Source organism: Cupressus sempervirens, chromosome 10 (assembly GCF_028749045.1).
Source record: "Cupressus sempervirens isolate cs-2001-9-10 chromosome 10, ASM2874904v1, whole genome shotgun sequence".
Classification (NCBI taxonomy): Eukaryota; Viridiplantae; Streptophyta; class Pinopsida; order Cupressales; family Cupressaceae; genus Cupressus; species Cupressus sempervirens.
The window spans coordinates 40,148,907-40,161,666 of record NC_143127.1 but is presented as its reverse complement, the minus strand read 5'-3'; the positions used below and the strand labels follow the sequence as shown (position 1 = coordinate 40,161,666).

At 30.6% G+C, this 12,760-nt stretch overlaps 1 protein-coding gene across 2 annotated transcripts; it reads left to right on the top strand.

Annotated features, from left to right (window-relative positions):
* The first annotated feature begins 935 nt into the window (after nucleotides 1-935).
* LOC149532456 (uncharacterized) lies at nucleotides 936-6,461 on the top strand. 2 transcript variants are annotated; one of them, XM_089804510.1, is made up of 5 exons: nucleotides 936-1,141; nucleotides 1,968-2,168; nucleotides 2,418-2,585; nucleotides 2,761-2,855; nucleotides 5,852-6,461. In XM_089804510.1, the coding sequence occupies exons 4-5, from the start codon at nucleotides 2,765-2,767 to the stop codon at nucleotides 6,352-6,354; spliced, it is 594 nt and encodes a 197-aa protein (XP_089660636.1). In that variant the 5' UTR covers nucleotides 936-1,141; nucleotides 1,968-2,168; nucleotides 2,418-2,585; nucleotides 2,761-2,764; the 3' UTR covers nucleotides 6,355-6,461. The 2 variants fall into 2 exon arrangements, with proteins under 2 accessions (XP_089660636.1, XP_089660637.1); XM_089804511.1 differs by having other exon boundaries at nucleotides 937-1,141; nucleotides 2,421-2,585.
* The last annotated feature ends 6,299 nt before the right edge of the window (nucleotides 6,462-12,760 follow it).

Below are 12,760 nucleotides of genomic sequence, written 5' to 3'. Positions count from 1 at the left end.
GCTTAATTTCCAACATTTCAATTCTAGTATGGTAGTCTTTAGGCTAGAACTCATGTCTGAAAGAGCTATTTAGTGCATATAGTATGCAAACCCATTTCAAGTTTAACGTCCCTAGTTTGACAATCAAATGATGTCTTAGAGTGAGATATGCAAAACACTCTTTAACCCACGATTCATGAAAACAAACAAATAGCAAAAAAGAGAGGTAAAAACATAAGTTTTTGCCTAAGAACTAATAAAATATGTCCAAATTAAATATTCAATAGATAGATGTTCAAAATTCAACTAGAAGGGAGCATTTATAACATATACATATTTAATAAATATTTACACAAGTCAAAATAAGACTAAAAGTTAACATTTATTATATATAATACAAGTTACACACAAATAAAGAGAGTACCACTACTTTATTAAATACAAGTTACATCCCTAAACAAATATCAACCCAAGTAGAGAAGAGCTATCATTTATCCAAATAAATACCCACCTAATAAAAATATCAATAAGTTAATCAAATAATTGACTAAATTTAATAAAATAGATGTACACCAATAAAAATATTCCTCTTTGACTAAACATAAACAACCAACTATTCTGAACAAAGACCATATTATCAAATTTTGAATAAAATAATAAGCACTAGCAAAAAAAAAATTAATATTTGTATCATGTAGTGTATAATTTGTTGCTGCTATACTTTCTTTAGTAGCGTTTTTATCAATATAAAAAATAGTGTCCAAGCTATAAACCGGAGGAACCAATTACAATTTTCCATGAAGCTGGGTTAAACGGGACACATGTTCATAGAAGCCAATTGGCATCGTCAAACATTTTATGCCCTCTATTCATGCCACGTGGCCAAAACAAACAGGTCGATAGCATCGTGCCGCATTTGTGCCGAGTTAAACATCAAACAGATTGTCTGCAACATCGACGGTCAATATTAAGTTTCATGCTTCAAGTCATTTCTGAACATTCGTTTTATACGGCTTTACATCAAAAGAATAAAGAATAGCAAAGAAATTTCATGCCTCCATATGGAAATATATTCAGAGCAGGTAAAATAACAAAATAAAATATGAACAAGAAGAATGGAGGTTGCAGGTGGAATAGCTTTCACATGAGACCGAAAATGGAGGTATGCCATTCGCTGCTTTCTTTTATGAATTCTTTTTTGGTGTTAAATTTTTTATACAAATTTCTTGTTTATTTCATCTTAACGTAAAATTTTGAATGAGAAGATGTTTTAATGGAGGATCCGAAAGTGTGAAAACTTATAAATTACGGAAATTATTTTACGAGTGATGAAATAGAAAAGCAGCGCTCAAAAAACTCTTGTGTCGTTTCTTCTAGCTGATTTCCCCCCCTTTTTTGTTGTTTTCAGCAGAAGAGCTAGCTATTTCTTTGTTTTCCTGAAAAATCTGTTGTTTTCAACAGGAAAAAAGACTTATTTCGTCATTGTTTCATTTTTGTTTCGTTAGTTTTTAATTAAAAATTAAAGTAGACATTTTTATTGTATTATTTGTAGGGATTCGTCCATTTCGTTGTTCGTAAAGGACATTTTTTCATTGCTCTGTACTGCATATTTGGTTATTTCGTTGGATTTTTGCTTAAAGTCTCTTTTTCGTTTGCAAAACTTGTCATTTCACTATTTTGGCTTGACAAGAAATTCGATTATTTCGATTGTTAAATTTTTCCTCGCTTGGCAAACAATCGGTTGAACTGAGGTAAAATGGATAGATGCTACAAAATATGTCGAATTCCTCGAAGTCAGTTAAAGCGACAGTTATTTTGCTTGAAAAAATTGCCTTTTATAGCTCTTTTGCTAAGATTTCGTATATTGTGTACGGCTAGTCAAGCGAACCTGAGAGGATCGCTTAATGTAGAAAATAATTCCTTAAACCGATGATTGTATTCTGCTTTGAAAAACTGTTCATTGCGATTTTTTATATAAAACATTGCAGGCAACTTGCTAGACAAGAATTGCTTGAAGCGGCACAATATACTGAACTGGCAGAAAAGAATCGCATTCAGCGGTAGAAAACGGAGAAAAGTACTTCAAATGTATTGAGCGTCTTAAAAGAATCGCTTGCCGTAGAGAAAATGCGTTTGAAATACGACAAAGACACACAAAAGCATCGCTAAATGTGGCGGAAAAGCTGCCGGTACGACGTCCCTTCCGTCTTTTTACGCTTTAAAAATTGCCCAATTGTTGCCCTTTTCATACGAAGTACTGAAATCTCTTTAAAATTTAAAGAAAAATATTTACCCGAGGCAGTCCAAACACTCTTAAATCTGAAAAGGCTCGCTAAAAATTTCGACCAATTTAGTTAGTCCTCTTCTTCTTTTATCTAAGTATTTTAAGCGCTTGATTAGATTTAAGGAAGTAATTATTATTTGGCATTTATGGACAGTAGTCGGCAGTAGAAGCATGCCAGCAGTCAGCGGGATTCGAACTGTGTATCTGGCAAGCGGTGGTTAAAACTTGAAAGTGTTCTTAATAAAAGAACTTCGTTCTCCGATCTTTTCGTTTCTGAATGTATCCGAGGTCTTAATTTCTTGAGCAGAGTTTCATTTTAACTGTAAGTGAATTGGTAGTTTAGTGAAAGAGTTATTTATATCAGTTTTAATAGTGATGCAATCTAGACATATTTTACTTAAGAGGAATCGTTTACAAATTTTGTTTTGTAATCTAGATAGCGGTTTTCTGTCAAATATTGACATAATTACAATTTTGTTTTTCATAAATATTGACAGAAAAATGTCATCGTGCACTTGGGCAACTGTAGTCTCGACTGTGCCTTCTCAGAGCGTGAATGCTGTCTTCACGCGCAACTTTTCAGACAATCAAGGTTAAAACCCTTCAAACTCAACTATTTTTACCTTCAAGTAAATATAGCAGTACTGTTTCAATATCTGCCTAGTTTTCATGTTTTGGGCAGAGTCACCCCAAGCGTCCATAAGAACACAAAGTGGATGGTAAGATTTGAAAATACCGGAAATGAAACCATTTACTAATTGGGAAATCGAAACTTTCGATATATTTAGCTTAAATTATGCGATCAATTTTTGTTTCTCCATCAACTGATTTGTACAAAATTTGGAAAACAATTGAGTGAATTTTGGCATACAGTTGTGCTGTAACAAACACCATATAATTTGGCGAGTTTACAGCAGAGAGATCACAGCAAACTCGGCTACCTAGAAGATGATTCCAAAAACCTACATAAGACTAAAATATTGAGCATGTCAAACGAATAAGATTAATTGGAGTGTTATGACCGAAAAATCCTTCGGTTTGAGGATCACTTTAACTTGTCTGTTAACTATGACATTCAAAATCAAGCTGAATTTCATTAAGCTTCCGAGAACAGAGAGACCAGAACTGTAAATTAACAAGCAGATATTTCTGAGAAATCTAAGGAAACTTCAATATCAAAAACAATGAAGAATAGGTCATAACCCACTAAATATCTCCCAGTTCAATTTATTGAAAAATACGGCCAAATATGCATCGAGATGGACAATACTCGAAAGTCCATGGTTTGTAGGTTATCAATTTATTTTTAACTATTTGTTCAAAGTCTGCTCCTTGTTTTTTATTAATTTAATTTTCTTAATTTAAGTTGAGTGAGATATTTTTGTTTTAGTTGTGTGAGATATTTTTGTTTAAGTTGTGTAGCTCTGGATTGTAAGATTTTAACAGAGGAATTGAAATGAACAAAATAAAAGTTAAATATAAGAAATAATTTTAAAAAACATATCTTTTTGGTTTTGCAATTTTACATAACTGTTCATTTATACCAAACAAAACTATCTGTTCAAAGTAAAACACTTCACTACAAAGTTAATTTCTTCTTGCAGATTACTCTAGATTAAACAAAACTATCTGTTCAAAGTAAAACACTTCACCACAATGTTAATTTCTTCTTGCAGATTACTCTAGATTACTCTGATTCATATAAGAATAATTAAAAATCAAAATGTTCATAAAATTGATTCATATAGAAATAAAGGAAAATCTAAATTAAACTTGAACACTATGTACATAATTTAACTTTGACTATTTAAAACTTCTAATCTAAAGAACTACACAGATAATTATATAATATTCAATAATTGTTTATAAGGACCGCCTAGACAATGATATAATATTCAATGTTTACATGATATAATATTCAATGTTTGTGTCATCATTTTTCTTGTTTTTTTAACTATTTCGTTGAGACAAAATATGCAAAATATTCTTCATGTTTCAAATCAAGATACGATCAAACGATTTTTTGTCTGTTTTTCACATTTTTCAACAATTTTCACCCAACTTAAATACTCGTAATTTCGGTAAGAATTCAGAAAATGAAGTTAATGTTCACCAATTTTCTTAACCTTACCAATTGTTACCATTTCATTCAGACAAGCCTGAAAATCTTTCCCGACAAATAACATGATATGGACTGCTTCAACCATTAATCTGATCAAAATAATCCATTTTGTTGAGCAAGGTTTCGGCAGTATTTCAAATAATGCAGTTACTGTATCTAGTTTTCTTTTACAGTAATAAATTTGTTTTTCTGATTGTTATTGCAATGTTTCTAATGAAAATTTAAGTTTACTATATTTTAGTCATCAGTTTGCTCATTTTTTTAAAGCTTATTAACATCATAATTTTGAGCAATAACTGAAAAGTGGATATTCTAATAAGCTTATAATCTATATTGCACTTTTTATTAATTTTTGTGTCCATCTGTATGCGATTTTGCATCAAATTTAATGCAGTTTTCTTGAACATTTATTGACTGTATTTATTTATACAAATTTTGCTTCAGCTGTCTTCCTTCAACAGTTTCCGTAATATAAAGGGGACATGGCTATCCTCCCTACAAAATGTACTATTGAGCAAATTTTTAAAAATTGAAAATACAGTGATTTTTTTTTGAGATTTTCAACATTTGATCTTCATGATCTGCATATTTTGCATATTTTGTGATAAAAAACAACAATCTTTAGTACATTTTGTGTGGAGATTAGCCGGTGGTGTTTGCTTTTGCCATTCCATGTCTCGACTTAGACATCACACACCGAGCTTGATTCTAACACCAAAACACTAAAAGTGTTGAATATTTCAAGTTGATTTATTTTTTCCAAACTTAATTTTGTATGATATTTAAGGATGTCCTTGTCTCGCCAATTTCTATATTTTTCCAACACTTGGTGAAGGTTTTGCAAATGGGGTTGCAAGCTTTGGGTTTAACCATGGAGAAAACTCCGTAGTTAAGTGCGCTCAGCTAGAGTAGTACTGGGATGGGTGACCTTCTGGGAAGTCCCGATGTTTCACCCTTGTGAGCATCTCCTAGATCCAATGAGTGCTAAGTGTTCCATTTATTCTCATGAGAGATGGATTCATGTTGAATCACTGCTCATGAAGCATGGGTCAACAAGTTTGACTCAAAATCACACAATTAAATCGTGATAACAATATCACAATTTCTATATTGGTAATTATAATTATAAAGCATAGGTAGTTTATTTATGAAAATTTACTGAAGAGATTTTTGGGAATAAATTGAATCTCTTCGTTTTTACAGCGAAATTCCATTGACCTTCCCTCATTTTATTAATTCCTTACCACTTACAATTTTCCAAATCCTACAAATCAGACATCTTCAAACTCTAGCTGCAGTAATGCTATTCAACTTGAAATTATTTGAGAAGAGTCTCTGAAAATTAAAATGATCATAAGCCTAAATATAACTGACTTAACTATTTCTTTCAATATCTATGCAAATTGAAATAATTTGTTTATTAGATTCCCCCCTGTATTAACCATCTTGCTTAAATAATTATGCAGAACCGGTTCCTAAGCCGACATTTCTTTATTTCTTCGAGCTACTGGAGCAATCAAGCAGCAATGGAAAAGACAGGATCTGTAACGACAGACAATGTTTTTTCTGTGAAGAAAGCAGTAACAACTCCTCTTCAAGCCTCTTCGACGGCTACAATGACTCTGCCAGCAGCCTTGACAGATTATTCGATGATCTGTCGAATGACGGTATTGTTTTTGGCGGCAGCGAAGATGGCACAAGCACGCCGTGGACTTGTGAGCCGGCATTTTTATCCCTGAATTCGGAGCATTATGCCACGCACGGTTTTGATTATGTTTTCCCCCTGGAAACGTCGGCCTCACACAAACAAGATTTTATGAAGTGTGGACATATGATCGACAGGGGATTTTGCGATTGGTCCCCTGAATGGTTTGAAGAGGAGGAGGCGGCTCAAGGGAACAGTAATTCATTACAGAGTGTTGGAAATAAAACAGCATCCTTTAGAAAGAAGATGGAATCTATGCAATAGAAGCGGCCAAGCACAAGCTCAAAGAATTATGTTGAGTTTAATTTTGTTCTTCAAATTCCTTGTCGTTTAGTTGGGTTATGAAAAAAAAAAACATTTTAATTTTTAAATGCTAGCTTTTACTCCATGCTCAATTGAAACTCAGAGGTACTATAATTTATTTATTTGCAAAAAAGTTTCTTCTAAGAGATAAAGTAAAATTATATTGTAAAGATGAATGTTTAAAAATAATTTGAATTTTGAATTTATTAAAAATAAAGTTTCTATTAAAAAGATATAATAATAATATATATTAAAGATCATATTTTAGATGGTCAAATAGTTAAAATTAAACAATATTAATATATTTTAAAAATTTAAACTTAAACTTAAAATTTATAATTTAAATAAACAATATTTAATTTATACTTGTTGACTTTACTTGTTCTATAATTTAAAATTTTAGCAAACATGGTAGACATTTCCAAAAATACATTTAATATTATTAAAAATATTGATAAATTTTGATTAGTTAAAACTAAGTTTAATCAACTATAGCCTACGATAGGAACTAATAAACAGATAAAAAAGATATCTCAACAAGTACCAATAAGAGACATTCATTAACAACAAAATATAAAGAATCACACATAGAGATCAAAAACATGTTATATATTTAAATGTGAAATATTTAGTTTATATTTTCATCTTAACAAAATTTGACTTTTTAAAAGAGTTCTTTTAAGTATCTAATATATAATCCCGATTCTAGTAATATTTGATATTTTCATAGATTATTTAAATGTTTAACTCTTTAAAATAAATTAGCAATTAGAAATTGATTTTTAATGTATTTTTTCTATTGAGTACAAGGTAAACAAAATTATATTATCTTTAATACACCAATTCTAAGATCAACACAATCAACTGAGTTTGAGCATCAAGATGCTATAGATGACCATATACAAAACATTTACAAAAAAGGTATACAATACATATTGTTTCAGTTGCACAGACTATAAATATATTGTCAATCTAAAACAATGTCCCTAGAAAATACAGTTGTCCAACCTTGAGGTTATGGATTGGCTACTATAATCATGGTTGGTGGAAGTACAACAATTGGAACTGTTGCAATAGAAGGTCCTATGTTCTCTTTTACCATCTCATGTGCTCGGTAGTAGGAGGTCCTGTGTTCTCTCTTACTATCTCATGCGCTCTCCTTAAGGCTTGATCAAAGGTAGGAGGGGCATCTGGATTATCCTCGATGATGGATCCAAAAGTCACTTCTCTTTAAATAGCATGATGGTGGCACTTTCATTCAAAAATTATTTTAATTTCCTTTTGTCTACCTTTAGAACAAGAGTAACCTACGTATATATGAGTTTCTCGAGAGGCTCAATAAGATTCCTATTAATACTAGAAAGGATGTTATCATTTCTTTCTTTTTTTCGCAAAAGCCATAAAATTTCAACTGAACTCATAGAACAAAAGATATTACATCTATTCTTAGTATTCAAAATCTTCCCTATTATGACATTAATTAGGCTAAAATTTAGATGCAAATGAAATCCAAACATAGCCCAAACTTCTTTAGAAAAGATGCATTCAAAAGATATAAGTAATATGGTTTTAGGCTTTTTGCAACAAGTGCAAATATTAATGTGTGCTTAAAGAAATTGGGCTATTTTTTTTCCCCTTCTTTTTACACTGAGAAGCATTCTATATAATTAGAGCACAAATGCAAATCCCAACAAGGGATATATGCCAAAATAGATTCTCCATCAATAAAAAAGAAATGGGAGCGGTTACACACTAATTTAATTTAAAAGGATTTTATAAATTCATTTTATTTCACATGGTCATGTGACACCTTATAAAATAATAAAACAAAAATTTATTCCCAAAATATTTGCCACGAAATAATAGGGTGAGATTTGGCCATCCCAAAATAATAGGGTGACACATGATCATCCCGAAATAATAGGCCCCAAAATGACCATACCAAAATAAAAAAGGTTGAAATAATAGAACCCAAAAAGAAATTGAAAAAATAATAAATAATAAAGAACTTAGAAATAAATTAAGAAATAAAATATTCTTAATTGTTACGAATACTACACACGATTAATTGTTATAAAATAATATATATCATTCAATGATACTATTATTCATAATAATATGTACTATATAATTTTAGTTAGATGTTTTTTATATCAAAGATTGAATGGAAATAAACATAGTTTTTCTATATATTTAGAAAGTAAGATTTTTATTTTTTTATTTTTGTTTAATTAAAAAAATGTTTTGTATGCAAAATATAAAACAAGAATAGAAATATTCATAATATATTTAGAAAAAATCTAAAAAGATTATATTGAAATCTAGACTTTAGTTTTAAATTTATTTAAAAGATTTTTTGAATGATTCATTCAAATATTTTAAAATTTTAAAATTAATTTAATGAGAAAATTTTAATTGATTTACATTTAGTAAAATTGTTTAAATAATTAAGAATTTTTTTTTTTAATAAATATATATTCTACTTTTAAATGAAGCACCAATTAATTTTAGAATAAATTTAAAAACTATTTCTACTAAAAACTACATAATACAAGTTTATCTTAAATTAAGAATAAGAAGGCAAATAGAGGCCAAAATAATAGGGCTAAAAAAATGGGACCTGAAAAAATAGGGCTGAAATAATTTCTTTAAAATTTTAAATATGAAACATATTCTTTTTGTTAAATATATTTTTGCTTTTTTTTTGTGAGGAGTGGGATAATTTGAAATAAATTTGTGGAATGTCAAGAGATATCTATTGGGGGATATGAGGAGCCTCTCATAGGTTATAAAAAAAATGCTCCTCATTTATTCATTTTGTGTTTTTGTAGGGAGGAAGAGGTGGAGATTATTGGAGAAGATTAGAGTTTTTGAAGAGTAGATTAAAGTTTTGGAGTAATTTTTTTGCAGGTGAGATTTTTATTTTTATTTCTTATTTTTTTATTTAGTTTTGTATTTAGATTTAGATTTAGTTTCAAAATTAGTTATAATATTCTACTTTGATTTAGATTTCAATTCCAACTAGCTTCATCTCAGATTTAGAATTGCATTCAAAATTATTTTATTTGCATGTAATAGTTTAGCCTTGCATGTTTGATTTAGATTTAGAATTCAAATTGCATTCAGAATCTATTCGATTTATATATTTGATGATACTTTTCATCTACATATTTTTAATGTGCATATTTCAATTTAGTTTTAGATTTTCATATTTCAAATTGCTTTTGGTTTGCATGTTTTAGATTTGCATGTTTCATAATAGTTTTATATTTTCATATTTCAAAATATTTATATTTCATGTTTCATAATTAAATTTTATCATTAATATGGATGACAAGGTCGCCATATCAATACAATTTGTATTTACTAAAGTTAATAATTAATTTAAAATAGAGGAATCATATATTTAGTTTATATTTTGTCATTATTTAATTATATTATGTATGTGTTTTATTTAAATATTTTTCATAGTATATATAGATTTTTATTAATATTTATGTTTGTAATGTTTGAAAAGGGGAAGGCAACGCCACCATATTTCAAATATTACAATCTAAATGTTTCATTTGAAATAGTTTTCATTTTTATTTATCTTATTTTGAACATTATTCATTTGAAAGAATAAATTTTAATTATTAATACTTTTTAATTCTCATTATTTCTATATATTGATGTTTGTTTATAAGTTTGCAAGTTACTATTTGAGTTATGGATGTCTCGAACAAATAATCAAACATTATTGATACTAGCCTAACTACTTGAATGACCTCAAATGATTTCTTTGAGACCGAGTTTGACAAATGCCTACAAATAATAAAATAGTCGTGCACAACTATAATTAAAGTTTTGGAGAACACAATATTTCCAATTGAATATGTTGAGGAAATAGAAGTAATGTAGATGAAAGATGCAAAAAAATTCTTGTGTGGCACATCTGCAAAAGTGTATGGGTTTCCCTCAATGATAAAATAACTCTAACTCTAACTCTAATTGTAACTCTAACCCTAACCCTAACTCTCACTCTAACTCTAACTCTAATTTTACCCCTAACTCTAACCCTAACCCTAACCCTATATAACCCTAATTCTAATCATTATTCTAACTCTAACCCCAATTCTAGCCTTAACACTGACTATAGACTATAACTCTAATCCTAACTCTAACTCTAATGCTCACCCTAACCCTAATCCTAACACTAATTCTAACCCTAATTCTAACTCTAATACCAATTCTAATCCTAACCCTAACCCTAATTCTAACTCAGACTTCAACTATAACCCTAACCCTAACTCTATCTCTAATTTTAACCCTAATCCTAATCCTACCCCTAATTCTAATCCTAACTCTATCTCTAACTCTATCCCTACCTATAACTATAACTCTAATTATAATCCTAACCCTAACACTATATATAACTCTAACTCTGACCCTAGATATAACTCTAAACCTAACCCTAACCCTGAATCTAACACTAATCCCAACTTTACCTCCAACTTTAACTCTAACTCTAACTTGAACTGTAACTCTAACTCTAAATTTAACCGTAACCGTAACTGTAACCCTAACCCTAACCCTAGCCCCAATTATAACCCTAATTCTAACCCTAATCCTAGCCCTAGCACTAACACTAGCACTAGCACTAGCACTAACACTAACACTAACACTAACACTAACACTAACACTAACACTAACACTATAGTTGTAACCCTAACCCTAATGCTAACCCCAACTCTAACCGTAACTCTAACTCTAACTCTAGCCCTGACTCTAACTCTAGCTCTAACTCTAGCTCAAACCCTAACTCTAATTCTAACCCTAACCCTATCCCTAATTCTAACACTAACTATATCTGTAACCTTAATTCTATTCCTAACCTTAATTCTTACCCTTACCCTAACCCTAATTCTAACTCTAACCCTAATTATATTTGTAACCTAAATTCTATTCCTAACCCTAACTCTAACCCTAACTCTAACTCTCTAATTCTAACCCTAACCCTAACCCTAACCCTATATAACCCTAACTCTAATCCTAATTCTAATCCTAACCCCAATTCTAGCCCTAACCCTAACCTAATTATAACCTTAACTATAACTCTAATCCTAATTCTAACCCTGACTCTAACTCTAACTCTAATTCTCACCCTAACCCTAACTCTAACACTAATTCTAACCCTAAATCTAACTCTAATTCTAACCCTAACCCTAACCCTAACCCTAACCCTAACCCTAACCCTAATTCTAACCCTAAATCTAACTCTTACTCTAACCCTAACCCTAACTCTAACTCTAACTCTATCTCTAATTCTAACCCTACCCCTAATTCTAACCCTAACTCTAACTCTAACTCTAATTGTAACCCTGACCCTAATATAGTTAACCCTAACCCTAAGTATAACCCTAATCCTAACACTATATCTAACTCTAGCTCTAACCCTAACCTTAATTCTAATCCTAACCCCGACCTTGATTCTAACCCTAACTCTTACTCTAACCCTAACTCTAACTTTAACCCTAACCCTAAATCTAACCCTAACCCCAACTCTATCTGTAACTCTAACTCTAACTTGAACCCTAACTCGAACTCTAATCCTAATCCTAACCCTAACCCTAATCCTAACCCTAACCCCAACTCTAACCCTAACTCCAACTCTAACTCCAACTCCAACTTCGACTCCAACTTCGACTCCAACTCCAATTCCAACTATAACTCCAACTCTAACTCTAACTCTAACTCTTAAACTATCACTAATAGTAATACTTATACTAACACTAACACTAACACTAACACTAACACTAACACTACCTCTAATTTTAACTCTAACTCTAATTGTAACCCTAACCCTAATGCTAACCCTAATCCTAATTGTAACCCATACACTAACCCTAACTATAACCCTAACTCTAACTCTAACTCTAACCCTTATTCTAACTCTAATTCTAACTCTAACTCTAACTTTAACTCTAACTCTAACCCCAACTCTAATACTAACCCTAACCCTAACCCTAATTATATTTGTAACCCTCATTCTAACCCTAACCCTAATTCCTACCCTTACCCTTACCCTAACTCTAATCCTAATTCTAACCCTAACCCTAACCTAACTCTAACTCTAATTCTAAATCTAACCCTAACCCTAACTCTAACTCTAACTGGAACTCTAACCCTGACCCTAACTCTAACTCTAACCTTGACCCTAACTCTAGCTCTAATTGTAACCCTAACCCTAACTCTAATCCAAACCCTAACCCTAACATTATCCCTAACCATAATTTCTAATTTTAATCCTAATGCTAACCCTAACTCTAACTCTAACCCTAACCTCAACACTAACCCTAACCATAACTCTGCTCTTGAATGTAACATT